The sequence below is a fragment of the Rutilus rutilus genome, assembly GCF_951802725.1.
Source record: "Rutilus rutilus genome assembly, chromosome: 17".
NCBI classification, from domain to species: domain Eukaryota; kingdom Metazoa; phylum Chordata; class Actinopteri; order Cypriniformes; family Leuciscidae; genus Rutilus; species Rutilus rutilus.
In genome coordinates, this window is record NC_140230.1 from 17,240,182 (window position 1) to 17,261,604 (window position 21,423).

The 21,423-nt window shown below is 37.1% G+C and overlaps 2 protein-coding genes across 4 annotated transcripts; both read right to left on the reverse strand.

Moving 5' to 3' along the window:
- Positions 1-660: 660 nt before the first annotated feature.
- On the reverse strand, positions 661-9,388 carry gnb3a (guanine nucleotide binding protein (G protein), beta polypeptide 3a). 3 transcript variants are annotated; one of them, XM_084385869.1, is made up of 9 exons: positions 9,144-9,388; positions 7,268-7,394; positions 7,024-7,169; positions 6,244-6,307; positions 4,775-4,937; positions 4,552-4,618; positions 4,224-4,425; positions 1,553-1,769; positions 661-1,442 (listed from the first exon to the last, which is right to left on the reverse strand). In XM_084385869.1, exons 2-9 carry the CDS (start codon positions 7,322-7,324, stop codon positions 1,336-1,338), a joined length of 1,023 nt encoding a protein of 340 aa, XP_084241995.1. In that variant the 5' UTR covers positions 7,325-7,394; positions 9,144-9,388; the 3' UTR covers positions 661-1,335. The 3 variants fall into 3 exon arrangements, with proteins under 3 accessions (XP_084241995.1, XP_084241994.1, XP_084241996.1); XM_084385868.1 differs by having other exon boundaries at positions 7,268-7,407; XM_084385870.1 differs by having other exon boundaries at positions 7,268-7,297; positions 9,144-9,284.
- On the reverse strand, positions 9,279-21,171 carry p3h3 (prolyl 3-hydroxylase 3). The gene is made up of 17 exons (XM_084385867.1): positions 20,850-21,171; positions 20,457-20,641; positions 20,187-20,345; positions 19,405-19,591; positions 19,067-19,198; positions 17,456-17,598; positions 17,201-17,290; positions 17,039-17,091; positions 16,877-16,956; positions 16,635-16,762; positions 16,438-16,533; positions 16,181-16,331; positions 15,931-16,048; positions 15,367-15,442; positions 14,772-14,912; positions 14,533-14,696; positions 9,279-9,388 (listed from the first exon to the last, which is right to left on the reverse strand). The coding sequence occupies exons 1-17, from the start codon at positions 21,136-21,138 to the stop codon at positions 9,337-9,339; spliced, it is 2,244 nt and encodes a 747-aa protein (XP_084241993.1). The 5' UTR covers positions 21,139-21,171; the 3' UTR covers positions 9,279-9,336.
- Positions 21,172-21,423: the final 252 nt, after the last annotated feature.

A 21,423-nucleotide genomic window follows, 5' to 3' on the forward strand; every position in this document is an offset into this window, starting at 1 on the left:
TACGTTTAGAAACAATGTCCATAGGTAAAAATGCCCCTGGAGATCAATTTAAGGTGGCAAATATTACCCCTTAATAAAAATGTTAATTTCGGTCACTACTGTGAACTGACCACTGCATAGAATATAAAAAATATGAATATCTTCGTGAGTCTGCTGTCAACAACAGGCCTAAACCAGCCAGGATACCAGCAGGCTACAAAAACACAATCAGTAAAATATCATCTAATTATCAACAAAACTTTGAAAATATCGAGACATATTTTTGTCAATATTGCACACCCCTAATGTACGGTTTTAATTTTGATTTCTTCAGGTCTTAAAAAGGCCTTAAAAAGCCTTTAATTTGACTTTAAAAATTGTGCAGATACCTTGACAGAATAAAACCTTTTAAAAGATAATTGCGACTTTTTATCTCACAATTGCGAGTTTGCATCTCGCACTAAACTTGTTCAAATCTAACACTAAACTTGAAAGAATTGCGAGTCTATCTCACAATTCTGACTCTATAACACGCAATTCCGGCTTTATATCATGCAATTCTGAGATAAAAAGTCAGAATTGCGAGCTGTAAACTCGCAATTACCTTTTCTATTTTTTATTCTGTGGTGGAAACAAGCTTCCATAGATAAAATTGTATAGGAAAAAAAATTAGTCAAGTTTGTCAGTAGTTTTTATTTTATTGGCCTGAATAAGCAGAAAAAGACATGACACTATCAGTGAAAATCACAATCCAAAAAAATCTAACACTAAACTTGAAAGAAGTTTCAATCAGACAATCTCACTAAAACTCATTTAATCTATCTATAGTTTGTAAACCACATTTTATAAAAGTGAAAATTCTGTGTAGACTGAAATTGTATACTCGATCTTGCGCAACTATTTTTATTTGGCAACCTCTGTCATGTAGGTTTGATAGCACAGGATGCATTTAGATATCAGTAAGCTTGATTCAACTAGTGTTGAAGACTTATTTCATATGCTATATTGATAATATGCTGTAACACACCCTTGTGTTAATGACCCTATCCAAAAATTACCTCAAAAATCACCAAATAGGTCATGGCTTGGTAAATGCCCACTTTTGCAGTTAGCAGTCCCTGAAAAACTGTTTTCTGTTATTGCATGGTTTCTTTGACAAGACTATTCTACAGATCAAGCCCGTCTCTAAATGAGGTTTTCTTATTCACAATCTTTCTCGTTCTGACGGCACAACAAACACATCTCTTTCCCTCCCTACTTATACAACTATATCCCATAGTCCTGTTTCAATTGTCCCCTTTACATTTTACCCTGTCTTTGACATATTCTGATTTTGCCTCTTTTTGAGACGGCGTTTTAGTTCCAGATCTTCAGAAAGCTATCCCATGATCCCGTGCAGCAGGCCATCCCATCAGGTGTCACGCCAATACAGCTCACTCTGTTGTCATGACCAGACAACACTCCTGTAAAAGACAAACACTTATTTTATTACAGATATTTTTGCATCTGATATATATATTTATCGTTCTCCTGAAGTTCACATCCATCTTTGTATCTCTTTCCAGTGACTCACCCACTCTCTCCGCCTTAAGCGTGTCCCAGATGTTGCAGTTGAAGTCGTCGTACCCAGCGAGGATGAGTCTTCCAGAGAGAGAGGGAGCAAGGGAAGTCACTCCACACATGATGCTGGAGTCCTGGAACGTGATGAGCTCCTGGTCTGAACGCAGGTCGTACAGCTTGCAGGAAGCGTCGTCTGAACCTGTGATCACTGCATTGCCGTTGGGGAAAAACTGAAAAGTGACAGAGAGAAAAATGTATGTATAATATATTGCAAATCTCGCTGCCACTATGCTATGTGGTGGCTGTAAGGAGTTTTAGAGGTTGTTAGTGTGTTGCTATGCAGTTGCTAGGTGATTTCTAAGTTGTTCCAGGTCAAAAGATCCCACCCCGATGGCTGCATCTGAAATCGCATACTTACCTACTATATAGTAGGCTAAAAAGAAGTATGTTTGAATTCACAGTACTCATAAAAGTGTAGGCAGAAAGTACCCGGATGACACTTTACTATCCCATGAGGCCACGGGAAAGGATTTGTGAATGGCGGTGAAGCGATGTAACTGACGCTGGTAGGTCGTGTGATAAGGGCAGCATTGCGAATGTACATCCAGATTAAATTCATACTAAACACACTCCGTTTTTCTGGTCAACTAAAACCAGAAAACCTTTTATACATTTTGGCCATTCATTTACTCAATAGCGGCATTTTGGGGGACTGAAAACGCAAGCTTTTGAAAACGGGTATCAAAGTGCACGTTTTTGAAAACATGCATGCATTTTACATGTTCAGTCTCTAGGCGCATAGTTTTTCTTTACATATCGCCAACTACTGGCCTGGCAGCATAATACAGTGTTTTTAAGCGTGTGAACGGGATCATTTTGACAATGTTGCCGTCTGTATGCGAAAAATGCATTGTACATCATTGAACCCTGAAGCATCTAATTTATATAAAACGCAAGCTTTTGAAAACGGGATTCAAAGTGCAAGGTTTTGAAAATGATCCATTTACTGTCTCCATGTAAACGTCATGCGCATGCATATTACATGTTCACGTATGCAAATTATGTTGTTTCTTGACAAAGTGACATCGCCAACTACTGGCCTGGCATGCATAATACAGCCTTTTTAGCAAATCCATGTGAGCGGGGATCATTTTGACAATGTTGTCGTCTGTTTTTAGCACATCATTGTCGTGTAAACATACCCTAAGACAGGGGTGGGCAAACTACGGCCCGCGGGCCACACACAGTTAGGCTGTTTAATCCGGCCCGTCGAGTATTTAAAAAATTGTCTTAAGATCGCATTCATTTTGCCTTTTCCTTGCAATACTTTGCGTTATATATATATATATATATATATATATATATAGATAGATAGATAATATTGCGTTGCATATATTTGACAATTGGAATATCAGATATTTCATGCCATAGCTAACAAATGTAAAAAAGGAAAAATAACATAAAAGCAGATCATCATTCATTCAGCGCTGTTGTGGCTGCGGTGTGTCACGTATCAATGACGCGTCACCATGGAAACCAAACAGACAGCGACTTAAGCGCATAGACTTGTTGCACGTTAATGTTTTTTCCTTTTTTGGAAACTCACAGAGAAAAAAAATGTTTGGTAACCGCTTGCACACCTGTTTAGTTTTTCCTTTGATTTGTCTGCTATTTAGTTTCTTTGCTCCTCTGGATTTGTGGATGTATCCTGACTAATTCCGTTTACCAACCTTTATCGCCCGGCTTTCGACTACGCTCCCCTGTCTGCCATGTACAGAACCCGGTGTGGCCCTTGAGCCAAAAAGTTTGCCCACCCCTGCCCTAAGATCTTCAGGAGCACTTGATAATTACAGACAGGTGTGTTGGATTTTGGGGATTTTTGCTCATTGTATTAATGAAGCAAAAGCATCTCTCTAACAAACTGCACAGTTTAATGAATCATTCATGTTTATAGTACCAACGGTACCAAATAATCTTCATATCAACGTTAAATACATTGGTTTAGGGCAGTCGTTCTCAACCAGGGGGCCTCAAGATGACTTAAATGGTTTAAAATAAGACAAAACAAGCATTAAATTAAGCTTAAACAACTAAACAAAGATATTTCTTATTATAATTCACCCCCTCAAAGACTGTCTTTGTATAACCAGCTGGACTCTCACTGTCTTTGAAAACCTGTTTATATGAGATAATCTATCTCTAGACCTGAAAAGTCATGTAAATTAATAAAATAGAACTAAAACTATGAAAAATGTTTTCGCTGAGTGAAATAAAGCTGAAATCAAATAAAATATATACATTTTAAATATTAGATTAAAAAAAAAACTGAAATAATTTAAAGTGAATAAATATGAAACAAATAGAAATAAAAAACTAAATAAAATGACAAAAGCGTATAACAAAATGACTAAAAATTTAACAAAATTTTTAATAAATTAAAAAATATATCAAAATAAAAGTTAATTAACAATTGTAATAAATACTATAATATTATATATAATACTAATTGGGGATTTTTATAATGTGTATACATTTTTCTAGATATCAAACTAAACATTTGTAGTGGTGGAAACTGTTAGTAAACAATTTATCCAATTAAATTGGATATATATAATATAAAAAATATGTAAGTCATTTACTTATCCAGTCGACAATGGGGAGCCTTGGAGTCAAAAAGGTCTTACCCCAATGGCGTTGATGTCACTCTCATGCCCTCCAAAGGTCTGTCTGCACTGGCCGTCACGGATGTCCCACAGTTTGGCTGTGAAGTCACAAGCTCCTGAGATGAAAGTGTTGAAGTCAGGAGCAACACCCAGAGACATACAGTCTCCCAAATGTCCAGCGAAGACCGTCTTCTCTGTTCCTGTCTCAATGTCCCACAGAAGACTGGAGAAAGGTCAGAGGTCATGTTATTTATGAAAGTAAGATTTGCTGATCTGAATACATCATTTGTAGCAAAAATGTTCTTTGCTCTTTTAGGTTATAGCTCTTAGAAGTCTAAAGTGAATGTACCAGGTACAGTCTCCAGAGCTGGTGATGATCTCACTGTCACTCAGGAAGCGGCAGCAGGACAGGTAACCTGATCAAAACAAAATCATATACATTAAAAAAAACAGAGACTTCAAGACACAGCTATAGCTGATGTAAAGCATCTCATGGGCTAGATATTGCTCGTGTGGATTGCTAACTGGTTCTTAAATCGGTCTGCATGAGAAGTATTGGAAGTCATTCTCACCTGTGTGTGCTGCGAGCTCACGCATGACCTTCACGTTACCATCTTTAGCCTTCAGGTTATAGATGGAGCACATGTTGTCAAGTCCTCCACATGCCACCATGTTTCCTGAAGGTGCGTACGAACATGTCATCACCCATGAGGACTTCAGGGGGATTGCATGCACCTAAACAACAATCCGAGACAATGGTTTGTTAATATTCTACAGATTAACGTTTTTTTTGGCAAATGGTTATATGTACATTGGGCCTCATTCATGAAACTTCAGAGTAATTTTCAATGATACTTATTCATCAATGTAATTTATTTTCACATTTGACTAATTTGTTAAGCCCGATGCTAACAAGGCGATAAATAATAAATTAACTAACTAACTAATTGGTTAATTGGTTAACTAACTGGTTCACCCAGAAATTACATTTTTGTCATAATTTACTCTCCCTCATGTCATTCCAAGCCTGTATGCATTTCTTCTGCGAAACACACACACACACAAATATATATATTTTGAAGAATGTTGGTAACCAAACAGTTTTGATTTCCATTGTATTTTTTGTACATATAATGGAAGTCAATGGGAACCAAAACTGTTTGGTTACCAACAGTCTTCAAACTATCTTCTTTTATGTTCCAGAGAACAAAGAAAGTCATAAAGGTTTGGAACGACGTAAAGGTGAGTAAATAATAACAGAATTAAAACTTTTGGATGGACTATCCTTTTAACTGATTCATTTTGTTATAATATTATTATTATGGCAAATAGTGTTATTATTATCATCAAAATGCAGTGTCATCAATTAGCTTAAAAGAACACAAAATGGTATGTAATGTTTTTTCATAATAACTATTTTGAAAATATGAACACATTTATATCAAAGGTTTTGTGAACAATTTACATAAAAATGTATTCTACTCATGTTTCATGAATGAGGGCCAATATTTCACAATGGCAACTTTCTCTCATTTGAGACTTTATTTTTCATAATAGCTATGATTGTCATGTAATTGCATAATTTTACCATACTTTCTCATAAGTGTGCCTTTATCAACTGTGAGATTTAAAGTCACAATTGAAAGATACAAAGGCGAGTCAATTGTGAGAAATAAAGTTGCGATAGCACTAAATAAAATCAGAATGACCTTGGTTTATCATAAATATGTTGCATAAAGCAGCTTCCATGTTTTCAAAAAGAACTGAAAGCATCTCAGTCCTGCTTTCGTGCTTCATGCCATTTAAATGCGTCTCCTCCCTCTTGCACACAAATGTGACCACTGGCAGACACTGATTTTCTTAATAGCCTTCGCCAGAAACGATTTGCATTTAAATGTACGTGACAGCAGCTCCAAGTTAAAGCAACAGATTATGTCATTTATTACATCTGTAACAATTAGTAATGATAGGTTCAATGATTTTTTGCAGTTAAGTTCTAATATCACACTGAGGAAAAATTAACTGAAAAACCTTTCAATACCTTATTGGTGCTGTAGCTGTCCCATACAATCAGTTTACCGTCTTGAGATGCACTGACACACAGCCTGAAAGAGAGAGAGAGATTAAATATTTTAGGGGACCACAACAGTGTTATTTTAGTAATATTTATATATTATTTATTAATATTTTGAAGTAGCTTTTATTTTAGTTTTAGTAATTTTGCTATGTGCTTTTGTCATTTTTTTATTTAGCATTCATTTCTTTTTTATTTCCAGTGTTACCAAAGCAACATTTCTGTATTTATATATATATTTATATTTGATTTAAGCTTTAATTTAAATATCGAAAACCACAACTAGTGGATAATGCTGAAGGATGTCGCTAATATCATCAGGGTTATACTTTTGATTCTAAAAGGGAACACATGAATACTAAAATCTTAAGATCTTGAAGGCTACATATTAAATACTTATGACTTATTTTATTTTATCATACTTATGACCTAAACGCAATGCATAAATGCAAATGTATGAAAAATAAAGGTATGAAAAGACTTAATTCAGTGAATTTACTATCACACAAAAATCTGTATAAGCAAAAGATCTGATCCTTTTCCAGGTATTGGTGCAGGATTTTTATATGTATCCATCTGTTTATAATAACGTATCATTAATTTCACTTATCTTTGCCTAATTAAAGCGCAAGTCTATTAAAAATGACATATCAGTATCATGTAAATATGTGTATATCGATATCCTTGTAGACTAGTACATGTGGTACAGCCTGTTTTGCTTTTATTTGCATATATTATTGTGTTTACTTTGAGTCTGTCCCCCAGTGCATGGCATAGATTTTGGCCAGATGTCCTCTCAATGTCTTCCTGGTCTTTAGCTGGACACGTCCCACAACAGCTGTCCCCGCCACATGATCCTGCAGCGTGAGGTCCTGCACTGCTTTACGGGCCGCCTATAGAGCCCAAAACATACAGATATTACAGCTGATCTATAACTGAGAATGAGTCTGTGATGTTCTGTAAAGTTATTTAGGGAACTATTGACACTAACAGTGATGTCATCCTTCAGGCTCTCCGCCTCCTTTCGCAGTTGTTCCATTTCACCCATGGCAACGGTTGTCAGGCACGATCACCCACAGACACAGACAGGAAGTGAGGTCAGTAGATCCAAGAGAATGCTGGGGAAAACTCCTAAATGTGAATATACATTTAATTGTTACAGTAATCATGACAGTGCAATTTATTTGACTGCTTGTGGGAAGAGCTTGTTGTTGTTGCTTTCACTGTGATATATCTTCAGTTGCCCCTTCAACAGCTATTTGCAATTCAAACTCCCTTCGACCTGGTTTGCAAATCCTCACAAATAAGGATGCATGCAAAATTTCACTTGTACCACCACAAACATGCAAGGGCGTAATGAGTCAGAGTCAAGCACACTGACGTACACCTGCTCTCATTTATTCAGATATTACGCACATAGATAGTTTAGTTGATAAATATATTATATATATCTATAGTACATTCATTTTTGGCTAAGTCCAACTGCTCCCATGAAATAAAAGGGACTTTACTGTGTAACAATGATAAGTTTGACTCTATTTACACATTACAACTGCTTTAATTTGCTAAAAAAAAAAAAAAAAATGTGTTGATGAAAACACTTGAGATCTGAGATCCATGTTATATATTATTGACGAGGCTAAACTCTCTCAGTATTGTCATCTGTTATAATTTTGCCCTTCATTTTGGATGGTTAACCCCAGTTCGCTTTTATAATTAGTGTGCAGTCAGTCATCTTAATGAAAATATATTTTGGGAGTCAAGCCGTAACTCTTAAGTTTGAATATAATGTCTTACCTTACAAAAGAAGATTAATGCAAGCTATTTCCTTTTGTTGGATTCTTTTTTTTGAATCTTTGTGTATCTCCCGAGCTCTCATGACCAAATGACTTTTGCCTAAAATTTGTTTGAGAGGAGAAAGCGAGAGAACAGGGGTGTGGATGGGAGAGAGGTGGGCCGGTGGGAGGGAGCTGTCCTGTAAAGGACATCAATAAATAGTCCCTGTTCTAGAACTAAAGGTGAACTTCATACCTATTTGACATCAGTGTGAATTAAACAGCTAGAAAATGTTATTACCAACAAGACCGCGAGCACCAAACGCCATAACCAGAAAGAGATAATGAGAGAGAGAGAGAGCGAGAGAAAGAGAGAGAGAGTTTAAATCCACACTGCTGAGATTTTAAGGGAGGCCTTTTGAATCAAATCTGCTCTCATCCGATTATTGACTGCTCTTTGCATCTGGATAAGAGCTACAGCAGAGATGGGGAGGGGGGGTAGATGGATAGAAACAGAGAGAGAGAAAGAAAAAACTAGGAATGGGTGTGAAAGTGTGGCCTAGCCGTCATTTGAATTATTACTTTGTTGAAAGAACATTCTTACATAATATTATTCAGAAATTTACTAACTTTTCATGGTTAAAAAAGTCCTATAACTATTTATACAGAACCTTAAAGTTATTAATAATGTCTAGCTGATAATTTACATTCATTAAACTATGATTAACTATTAGGGCATTGGAAATTATTTAATTTGTTTAAAACAAGCTTTGTAATGTAGAGAAATTATTATTCATTTTGTACCAATATCCTTTTTATTCAATAGCTTGCCTCTTCTGATATCGTAGAAAATATTTATACGGACTAAAAATGACAGACCAACAAAAAAAAAGTCTATATTTTTATGGATTTAAAGCATAAAACTGATTGACACTTACGTTACGGTTTGGTTCTGACCTGAAGTGGACATTTCTGAGTGGAATTCATTATCATAATCTTAACTTTGCCATAATCATAAGGTAAAACTAAAGCAATCACAAACAAACCCAAAATATACCACTGAATAAGTGAAAAAAAAACTCCATCACTTACCAGTTCCTCTTGGATGTTTCTCCGCTCTATTTGTATTTCTTATACCTTTCCAATTCTCTATCCACTTGCCTTTTCTCGGGACAGTGTTCATTCAGGTTTTCTGCTTTACGCACCTTCTGATCCCCCTCTCTCTCTGTAAACTCTGTGGTGCTGTTGTGATGCCTAGATGAGGATTGGAGGGGATGAAGTGAGATCAGGGCTGAAGGGATAAAGCCTTGGATGGAGAGAGCGAGAGGGAGGGAAATCTGTTAGGAGAGGAGAGAACAGAGAGCAAAAGACAAGAGAACTAAATAGTGGAGAGAATCAGGTCATGGGGTCACATGACAAAAAACCCCCAAAAACAGGTGTGTGGAGGGCCAGGTGAGGGAACAGAGAGGACAATTTTACTTGTTTTCTTTTTCTATCTTTTTTTTTTTTTTTTTAGAGAATGCATATCCATCCATTTTCCCTGTTTAGAAAATAGCAATGCCAATGCCGGCTAAGTTTGCTTTGAGATGAATAGTGCTCATATAAGGTTGAAAAACCCTACAATGAAAAATGTATGGAACAGATTTTTCCAGACCTGATCCTAAAGGCCTTGGTGATGCATCCCTAAACTCTGAACATAGATGTCCCAGAGCACCAAAACTTTTTTAGATGAGGGTCATGGCTAAAGAAGCCTATTAGTCACGAATGAGCAGGCAGAACATCCACAACATTCTCACATGTCATTGTGATGCAAGGAAGCTGAAACCAGTAAATAATGGATTGGAGAGACATTTCTATGTATGGAATGATGAACGGTTTCAGATCACTGGGAGTTGGTGTTGCGTACACCTTGGAAACTGTTTCAAAATGAGTGATATTTATACTTTGAGATGAGCGGAAGGCTACAGTATAATTAGGCACAAGGTGCAATGCGTTTTGTAAATGCTATTGTAACAAAACATAAAACACATTGTTTTGGGAACAGAAATGAGTGAGGATGAATTCTGTGGAGCAAAAGAGCTTAAAAGCCTGTGAACATTTAAGGCTTTGCTTAAATCAATTTTAGCGTCCTGATTTAGAACAGACAAACTATCATTATCATAAATATAACTCGTCCTCCCCCACCTCACTGAGCCAGACAAAACATCACAGCATGGTGGATAAAATCATCACCCGATTTACCAAGGAGGGGGGACAAAGCGACCCATGGGTGGAAAGGATTATATTCTATTAGGACAAAAGGGAATGGTTTACTTTCGCATGGATGAACATTGAGGAAAAGTTATGTGCAGCATTAGGTTCAATGTCATGTAAAAAGCCCTTTGTTGTAATGTATAGTTATGTCGTGTGTATTCATATAGGATAGTCTGTCTCTGTGTGTGTGTGTGTTGGTGGGTCAGGTATTGCCTACATCATGGGGAGCAAATGTTTCCACATGGAAATTAGATCTTGGAAACTGCTAGATTGTGGAATCAGCCAAAATGTACACAAAGAAAACAGCTTATTAAACATGCAAAATAGTGTTTTAATGAAAAAAAGTTTAGGGGGAAACAAACATCACTAGCACAAATTAAAACAATAGAAGTTAATGGAAAGTCCTCACCATGAACAATGAAACTTCAGCTTTATGTTTGTAAATTTTATTTTTTATTTATTTATGTATATATATATATATATATATATATATATAATTTTTTATTTATTACTTAATTTTATACAGGTTAGTTCCTGCCCTTGAATTTGATTGGTCCAACAGCTTTCCAATCTCGCTTTTCACATTTTTGTTTGCGTAATTCACAGTATGTCAGGCTGGGAATTTTAGTGGTGGGAATTTTTCAGAGAGGTTACTTACTAATGCTGGAATTTCTTACTTCGAAACGATCCCTTGAACAATATTGACATTAGATACCATTTTCGATACCACCGGGAAAAACTGCCATTTATACCACCATACACTCTCAGAAAAAAAAGGTACAAAAGCTGTCACTGGGACAGTATCCTTCAAAAGGGTTCTAATATGTACCATTTAGGTACTAATATGTACACTTTTGGTACCAATATGTACCTTTGAGGGACTAAAATGCACTCTTTAGGTACAAATGTGTACCTTTTGAAAAGGTACCGCCACAGTGACAGCTTTTGTACCTTTTTTTCTGAGAGTGTACAGATAATTTATCTCAGAATTATTTTTATAATTTGGGTCATTTTGTTGTAATAGCTTACATACAGCATGGGGAGGCTTTATTTAAATCGTTGAACTAGATTTACACACAAAAAAAAACATCACAAGTAAACAGTCACAGTAACATCAACCGAAGCGAATGAGACGAGTGAGAGGAGATTGGTGTGTGTCAATTCGGAGAGAAGAGAGAGCGAGAGCGCACAGCTGGTAACGGTGTATCGATACTGCAGAAAAGGAGTATTGGAACCTATTCAGATAATTCAGTATTGTTGAATTTCGAAAAATCGATAAATTGACAACACTATTACTTACATAGTTACAACAGTATGTCTTTACGAATGTATCATTGAATCATTCATTTAACCAAATTATTGAACAACACTGATTTGTTTAGGAATGAAACACGACTAAATTATGTTGCTCAGAGATGCGGTTGATTCTGGTTTAGCTTTGTTGGGAAATATTTTCATTGGCAGCAAAAAAATTATACAAAGTATCTGACAATGCTTTGTCTAGTAAGTAAGTTACTCTTGTTTATTTAAAGTATTCATGAAACCAAAATTGGCCCTATTTACTTAGCGCACATTACTAGTCCAACTTAATTCAGAGAAAAAATGAATTTGTCTTTATAATCTTAAATCAGAATCTGAAAATTTGTAACATTCCATGTTCTTGATGGCGAGTTTGGCGTCTGTATCACTCACTGACTGTCCTTCAACCATCCGTCTGCTGTGAGCTAGAGATGGCGAAGAGGTGCGCTAAAATATATTTTTTTCTCAATCAGTATTCCATTTCATTTGGAATTACGTCACAATACTAAAGTCGTTAACAACTTCCGATTTACATGGACTTTAACTGTTATAAAAACAACATTATCACACTCACAATGGTAAATCACAGCTCTTGCTCTTGTGATATTGTTTAAACAATGATTGTTGGAATGTAAATAGACATTGAAGTGGAATCTCACTATGTACAGTTTCACGCTAAACTTTCTTAAAGGGATAGTTCACTTTGAAATAAAATTTTGGTATGTTTTAGCTAACCTCAAGGGCATCCAAGATGTAGGTGTCTTTTTTTCCGCAGAAGTTTCAATTTTGATATTTTTAGGTCAAACCGTTCTTGTCTGTCAGTCGTTTCATGCAGGTCTATGGTCACTGTCTCAAAGAGCATGCACAAAGTCCAAATTAAAACAATTCCCCATCGTCCAAATTAAACAATTCCCCATCGTAAGTACACATTGATGGCCTAAGACACAAAACGAGCGGTTTGTGTGAGAAAACGACCAGTATTTATATAGTTTTTACCTCTTGAACACAGCCGCGTCCAAATGATCTGAGGGCGCGGGCGGGTATAGATATATACATAGATGTCGCCTTGGCTACTGCAGTTCATTGGAACGAAACCGTAGCCAAGCGACATCTAGTGTATACATCTATACCCGCCCGCGGCTGTGTTCAAGAGGTAAAAACTATATAAATACTGGTCGTTTTCTCACACAAACCGCTCGTTTCGTGTCTTAGGCCATCAATGTGTACTTACGATGGGGAATTGTTTAATTTGGACGATGGGGAAATGTTTTAATTTGGACTCTGTGCATGCTCTTTGAGACAGTGACCATAGACCTGCATGAAATGACTGACAGACAAGAACGGTTTGACCTAAAAATATCAAAATTGAAACTACTGCGGAAAAAAAGACACCTACATCTTGGATGCCCTTGAGGTAAGCTAAAACATACTAAAATTTATTTTCAAAGTGAACTATCCCTTTAACACAGAAAAACACCACTATTTCACGTAGCCATTGTTGAGTGATTCTTGAAGCATCCGAGAGGACCCAGTCACTTGCCTGCAGCTGTGTGATTACATTGAGAAATCCAGGTTAAACAAAATGTCTCACTCTGGAAATACCTGGTTAAATGTATGAGAATGGAACATCAACGTTCCATTATCACTATTAATATCCATGCTCTTCAGCACTGGACAAAATCCTCCATAACACCAACATGTTGTGTAATGTTATATGTTGCCACGAGGGAGAAAGGGATTATTTATGAACACATCTCAGTGATAGTAAAACGTCATATGGAAACAGGTCAGAAGGGTCTTAGTCATTTACCTAAGAGGTAACTTCATACATCTGCATTGCTCTTAAACTCTTAACTGTTTTCCAGGCCTAAGGATCAGACACATAGGATCATATTAACACCTTTTGCGCCATTAGCCATTCTGCCCTCTATTTTACAGCACAATGTAGATGTACAGAGGATCAATGGCCGTTGTAAGTATAGCAAGAGTCTGCTTGTTGGCGCATTAGAGGAGGTTCAGTGATATTAGGGTTTGGCTTTAATGGAAGGGCGTCATGTTGAAATGGGGAGTCGGGTATGAATGATTACATGATTTCTTGCCTGGATTATTATTCCATACTCTAAATGGGAGATTTGTAAGCTTCATAAACAAATGCACTCATTTATGAGGGATTATCTATAATCTCGCTCTCCGTCTCTCTCCCACTCCCTCCCTCTTTTTCTCTCTCACTCGTTCCATCAGTGCTAATGTGCCACACCTCCCCTCCTCCCCCACTCCACACACTTGTTTTAATGTACCGTCGTCTAGATCTATTAAACACTTGAACCTTCTGTTTTTTTTCTCTCTTGGTTTTGATTCTGTGAAACAATAATAGATTAATGATAAATGTGCAGACAATCATTTTTTGTTTGCTGCGTTGATCGATATGACAGTGGTTTTGGATTTATATTGACGCCTAGTGGTGTGGATGCAGTTTCACGCAAAAACCCCTTTTAGCCGACCCGCGCCATGTAAAATAAATTAGAATTTATGTGGTTATGAATAGACCACATAGGTCTTGTGTGTACATAATATATTATTTTAAAAATACTATTCATTTTTGATAAGTAAAAGAAATTAGAGGAAAAAAATGTGTATGTCTTTAATAATTAATAAATAATAATTATAAAGAAGAATAAATTACTCCCTGAGTTACATAATTGCAGCATTTGCTGCTTCTTTATTCTTTGATACTTAAAAAACTAACCACAATCAAAACACAAGACATACTGAAACAAGGGCACACACACACACACACACACACACACACACACACACACACACACACACAGAGAGATGTAGAACAGGTCGACAGGGTGAATAAGCAGCATGGCATTTCATGTCCATGGATGTCTATTTTCTGATTGGCTCATTCATCTGTCATTCTTACAGTTCATCCCGTCTTCCTGTCACTCTATCTCTCTCTTTGCTCCTCTCTTTTCCTTGGCTTCTCCCACTGCGGGCAGATTTCACGGCGCTCTCAGTATCACCCTTTTCCTCTTTTACTACACTCTGTCCATCAGCTGCCCATAAGGCTTCAGCTTCCTCACGTTCCTGAAATGAAGTCAAACATATAAATAAGTGCACATAACACCTTTCCTCTTTTATCATCTCTTGAAGTTCCCATACCATATCTCTGTGGAGCTTTTCAGTAGTGAACCAGAGTGCCAGTGCACATCGCCGACCCTCCGTCACTGCAGTAACACCGTGTGGATTGACAGGTCCTGATGTAAATCCAACAAGTCGCCCACAGCTTGGCTTAACCTTGGCCTGAAAGAGAAACAATAGATATAGAGAAAGTCTCAGGCAAAAAAATTGGGTCTCATTCATGTGTGAACACACAAATTTGGGCATGAAATCTGCGTAGAAATGTTTTTTTGTGAGAAGTTATCCTGTGTATATAGACTGTAAAAGGTGTATACAAGTAATATACAAATAATCCACGCAATTATTAGTGAACGAGACTCATTTTCCCTACAATGGTAGTCAATGGGGCCTGAGATTTGTTTGGTTACCAACATTCTTCTAAAAATCTTCCTTTTGTGTAGCAGAACAAAGATATTCATACAGTTTTGGAACAACTTGAGGGGGAGTAAAAAAAACTGAATTTTCATTTTTGGGTGAACTATCCCTTTAATATATTGTTGTAGAGAATGCTTCTGAGAAATCTGTAAATATGGATAAAATAAAAATAAATTAGTGAATATTGGGAAATTAATCTTACAGTGACTGTTTTGGTGTCTCGATCAGTGAAGAAGAAATCACCTCCTTCAAAATCATCATTCAGGTAAACAACTGCACTGTAAAGGCAACAATACAAACAAATCACAGTATGTGCATAAAAGAAAAGTAAAGAAACAACAACAACTATTTCATTATTTTCCAAATGTTTTCCTTTCTATTCAAATGAGGTTCATTATAGAATATGCTGGATTCACAAAAGTCAGTGCTATACCTATTATAAGCAATGCTGCACAATTATTTCCAACAGAAAGCTGGCAGTAAGGAACGTTTGTTTAAATGTATCTAAATACATTATATTGAACATTTCCAGCAGTACTTGTAGCCAATTGAAGTAGATGTGTGACATTTTTACTAATTTTGTGTGTAAGAAGCTTGAATTTCTATTCTGAAATTTTAACCACACACTGTCTTTCATCACCTGAATCTAAATCTTCTGAATTAATTTTCTAGTAAATTAATTTATGCTAATGAAGGAAGCTATCAGCAAGCCTATTCGTTCTAAGTGAATTTCCTGTGTTTTGCCTACATCTACACATCTGTGCACCTGAGATCTCGATGCGTGAAAGCAGGAGCTTCTCTCCAGCACTGCCTGGTTTCTGGCTCCAGGATGCAGTTATCCACATGAACTGGGTGAGAAAGATCTGATCTCCCCTCTTGCTGTCCTTTGTACACAAAGTCATATATGCACTGAGCAAGACGTTAAAATAATAGACCTCATTTATAAAACGTGCGTATGCGCAGATTTGTTTATGTGTGAATAATTGTTCCTGTTGAAGCGCTATAGAGCGCTGTACCTGGGATGGCGGAGCGGCACACCAAGTGTGTGTAAGCAAAGTAGAGAGGAGAGTGACTTCTGAAGTATGAGTCCATCAGAACTTTTACGGTCTCCCCGATCTCGTGCAGCAGCCTGGCATCTGATTGGTTGACCTGTCCATCCTGGGCCAACTGGAAAACAGATATTTTCTAGTATATTATCTAGGATATTTGATGTGAGAATGTCTGTAATTTTATGAATCTTTCTAGTATGTGTCATGAGTGAGTAATATTTCACCTTTAGTGCTCTGAGAACAGTCAAACCCTCAAACTTCTCATGCGGCGTGTGAGGAGAGCGTCGCCCCCGGTAGCCATCACCAGCTGATGCGGCAACCTATTATCCACACATGCAGGATGTGAGGTGAGACTCTTTCAGCTGCTCTCTGCAACAGTAGTTCACATGGCAGATTTTTAAATGATTATTTAAAAGCTCACGGCAGCCAGCTGCGTCACACGGTCACATTCAGATTGGGATAAAACTCCATCCAGCACCACACGGTTGGTCCCGTTCAGCCCCTGATCATCCATCGTGATTGTTACGCCAACCACAGGAACAGGACCACCTGAGTCAAATTTTATATATGTTATTAATTCAGTTCAATAATTATATTACATTACACATTATAAATATTATAAAATGATGGAAGGAACAGGGTGGACAGAAACAGTGGTTGTACCTGCATAAAATCCGCTTTCATCCACTTCTTCTACTTTCTGGCCCTGCTTCAGTTTCTCATGAAGCTGCTCTTTCTCTGTTCTGAGAAGAAGAAAAGTTTGAAGCTGCCAGGAAATTAATCTCACCATTTCCTTTTTGTTATTTTTCCATTTCCCTGTCTCACCTCCAGGTTTCTCGCAGAGCTTCGGGCACAACGTCCTCGGGTGTCCACAGATCCTGATGAGGATAGAGAGTGAGTGAGACTGAGGCCTTTTTTGGCTAGTTTCAGTAAGGGGAACATAAGGTGAGAGGTGAAAGACTCCAGCAACACAAATGAGACATATACCGGGTCACTGAATTTAAAGTCCAAGTTTGCCATCCCAAAGTACAGCAGTCTCTTCTCTTGCAAAGCTCTGCTGACATACTTTGCAATTTCCTTTGAGAGAAAAAAAGATAAAATAGCCATTTTAAAGTCTGTATTGATTTTGCTCATTGACTCATCCATTCATCAAACAGACACACCCATCTATAAATGCAAACATTATTCTTTCTGCCCCATCTCCCATGTGTCATAGTTACTCCAGCAGTCCATTCATCATACCTGCATAGGGCCTGTTTCCTGAGCCTCCGTGTCGCCCTCTATAGTCTGAGAGTAGAGCTCCAGGTTACTAAGGGAGTCTGAATCTGTGGGGTAAAAGAGCAACAAGGAGCGCAAGGTCTCCACCGCCCCCTTCAGGTCACCAGCTGCGGGACACCAAAGAGTGGTATTAAAGACAGTTTTTAGTTAATGAAATTTCTCAAAATTTTCAAACAGAATAGCATTAAGATTTTTTTTTTTCTAACTGTGATCGGAGCTTGAGAACAATCAACACCACCAATTCACCAGTGTTGTTTGTGTTAACTAAAACTATTAAAAATAGTTTTGGTTAATTGAAATAAATCTGAAATAAAATATAGATATTAGATGAAAAACTTTAGAAATGTTGACTTATAACTAACCAAAATAAAATAAGTTTTAAGTACTAAAATGACTAAAACTGAAATAAAAGTAAATTAGAGCTAAATATAAATATAAAAAAATAATAATGGCAAAAGCACATAACAAAATTATTTAAAACTAAAAATTAAAACAAAAATAAAGGCTAAATAAAAATATTAATACTATAATAGTATATGAATAATACTAAGATAACACTGCTATTTACACCCACATTGCAACATAAAAAAAAATTTAGGCTATGCCTATGCGTGACATTGACAGAAATTAGAAATAAGCCAAGGAAAGATAAAAAATAACATATATATATTTGTAGTATTACAAAATTGAGTCATGTCACAAGAGGGAACCACTGTGTTAATGTATTACAATGGTGTCCATACATTAATATTTACTTTATTCAACCAAGTGCAATAGAGTGCAAAAGTGCCACTTTTTCAGCGGCGCTGGTTCCGGAAGTATTTTTTTCCATTCGTTTCTCCCAAAGGGATTTAGTTAAAGTCTTAGTTAAAGTGTTTTAAGCTATGAACCAAGCCAAGCAGCTACAAGGTGAATCACAACATTAGAAAAAAGTTTGATTTGAAGCAAAAACGTATTGAGGGAAAGAACTACAATCCCATGAAGCATTGCAAAAAAGCATAATCAAATTAAAAATGATGGAGAAATATAAAACTACTCATTTAAAAATGTTGATTTCATATATCAAATATTTTAAGTATTTTGAGACCATAGGGAGACATTTGTGGCATGGGAGTGGGTGGAGCTAGCAAGATTTTTTTGCTCTGATTGGTGGAATTTTCTGTACAGCATCATGGGTAATGTAGTTTTTCGCCATGAATTCTGCTATCACACACGATTATTTTAAAACTAAGTTGAAATGATGTGGGCTATCAGCTTCAACAGAAGCAAATACTATCGATTAACAACCTCATAGCTCACAGTGAGGCTGTCTTTAATAGTTAATAGTATCATTAAAAATCATGATTTACTTCTGGAACCGGACTGTTGCACATCTATTACTTTTTTGAAAAGGAAATAAACCAAAACACTGTTTATCTCCAAAAATAAACAGTGAAGAAAAGAGAAGAAAACATTATAATAAATCATTTTTTAAATAATTTAAATAACAAAAACACTGGCATTTGTGAGTAAACACGGGCAGGAAATATCAGTGCTTATGTATTAATAACATCTGATCTATAAATGATGTCTGACCTTTAAACTGTGCAATATGTAGATGCTCAAGCTGTAAGGGCAGAAAGTCCTCCACAGCAGAAACCCTTCCAGGTCGCGTTGACACTAAGGTCACGCACATCTGTTTGCATGACAGCAAGGAGAGAGAGAGGTCTAAAGAGACAAAGAAAGACTGAGTTTACTCTACTGTTATATAATAAACAAAATATGCCATGATGGTGCAACATATTATTTAACATATTCTTTGCAAGTGAGAGAGGAGTTACCAGTTTTACTTTCCCTTGAAATGAGCAGATGTTAAACTACTAATAGTGGCTGCAATAACTTGATAGACTTTGTAAATAAACATCCTTTTTGACCTGCAGCTCTCTCGTAAACTCCCGGTGCAATGTCTGGCTCCTCCGGAAAGACTCGTGGCGCCATCACACACTGAGCTCTGCACTCTTCCGTCTGCTTGAGCGTCTCATTCACACACTCCTTCCACTTCTTCACCGCCTTCACCCAATCAGACGAGCTCTCAGCCAGAACGGCTGCATCATACATCTCCTAAAAAATGATAAACAATGTGAAAAAAGATGGTAGAGAAAGGGGTATACAGGACAGCGAATGTGGTTCATTTCAGAACTTTTATCATTTTGTTTTAGGATTAGGAGAGAGAAAATAAGACGAGTGAGAACAATGAGGTGCAGAAGTATGTAATTTAAAAGAAGTCATCCACATATCCAGCAATTAAGACAAAATACGGCCTGGTCAATGTGGGAAGAAACTGTCAAAATAACAGCCTGCACAACACACTAGAAAAACAAAATAACTGTTATGACTCACAACACTACTAACAGTCATGCGAGCTGCTCAGATGCAATGCAATTTAAAAAAAAAATAGATTAATTTGGTGGTGGTGTTATATTAGTTTGTTTATCATCATCAAGATTTAGTTAGGTCCTCATACATAGTTTTCCAAAATTAACATACTTAATGTATATTAACCGGAAAAGGTGTAGGCTGAAGCCTTAGCTTATTTTACCTACCCCTTATTTCATTATAATTCTATTAAGCTTCACGTCCACTGCTAAATTGAATCTATACATAGTTTTAGTTAACAATAAAAACCCTGACTGCTTTTCTCTTCTGCTGAACTCACCCAGTGTTGCTCCTGCTCTCTCTCTCTGTCCTGGAAGGCTTCATCTTTCACTCCTATCATCCTCCTGTACTTCTCAATGTTGTTCCTCATCTCCAGGTGACTCGGATTGGCCACAAAGAACGTGTGAGCAGCTGAAGCTGCTTTGTCCATTTTATCCAACTGTACAGAGGGGGAAGAGAGCTTAAACTTACAAAACAAAAAGCCAGGGCAGGGTTACTCGTATCTGATTATTATTGGCCTGATTTCATATAAAATGATTACTGATTTTACCTTATAGTAGGTGACTTGCAGGTAGTTGTAAGGGTTTCGTGTTCCAAATTCATACTCGATGTCTGAAGATACTGGGAGCAGGGCAGCAGGAGAAGCACTTCTACCCATGCAGAACCTCACACACTCGGCCCGCACCTGGATCCAGTCTTGCACCCCCAGGTCCCAGAGACTACCATCCGCTGTGTCTACACACATTAACATGCAGTCAACAGGACAAGTCATGGAAAACTCCAGTCTCCAGTTTGCAGGGCATGTTTTGTACTGCTGCGTTAGTTGGACTGAGTTTCAAGCACTGTTATTGAATGAGTTACTGCAGGTCATTGAAACACTCACACAATATGATGGAGATACGCCGAACTCATTTGTCAATCTGTACAAAAAGTTAACGGTTACCTAGTTTGGAGACTTTGTCATCTTCTCCTGTTAAACACTCGTCGTGACATTTTCGTCTGGTCCGCAGGAGCATGTCTCGCGTGGAAATGGATTTCTCCAGGAACTCCGCCGCGCGCTCCCAGTCCTCCTTAAAATACGCCCGAACCCCGCGGTAATAGAGCTCATCGTAAGGGGATAAAAGTCCGGATGATCTCTCTGAAGATAGCCCACTGCCTGCAGTTATAGATACATAGTTGAGAATAAAGAGGAACGCCACGTATACAGGGCTTGTGTTTGAGTGTAGCGCCATAATGCTGGGACTGCAGCTGGGATGTCGGGTGGGAGGGAGTAGGTCCCACAGAGGAATGAGGGGAATACGTGACGACACCGGCAAGAAATATAGGTACAGCACGGGAGAGAAAACTGTGTGCGTCTGTGTGAGGACACATTTGCTTATAATATTGAGTAAATATTGATGTATTATTTTGTGTTTTATTACATTAATTTACTTAATATTGTAAATTATTACTAAAAAGATTTAACTTGTAAGGTTGGGGTTTATCTATAATTAACTAAAAACATAAAGTCAATTAAT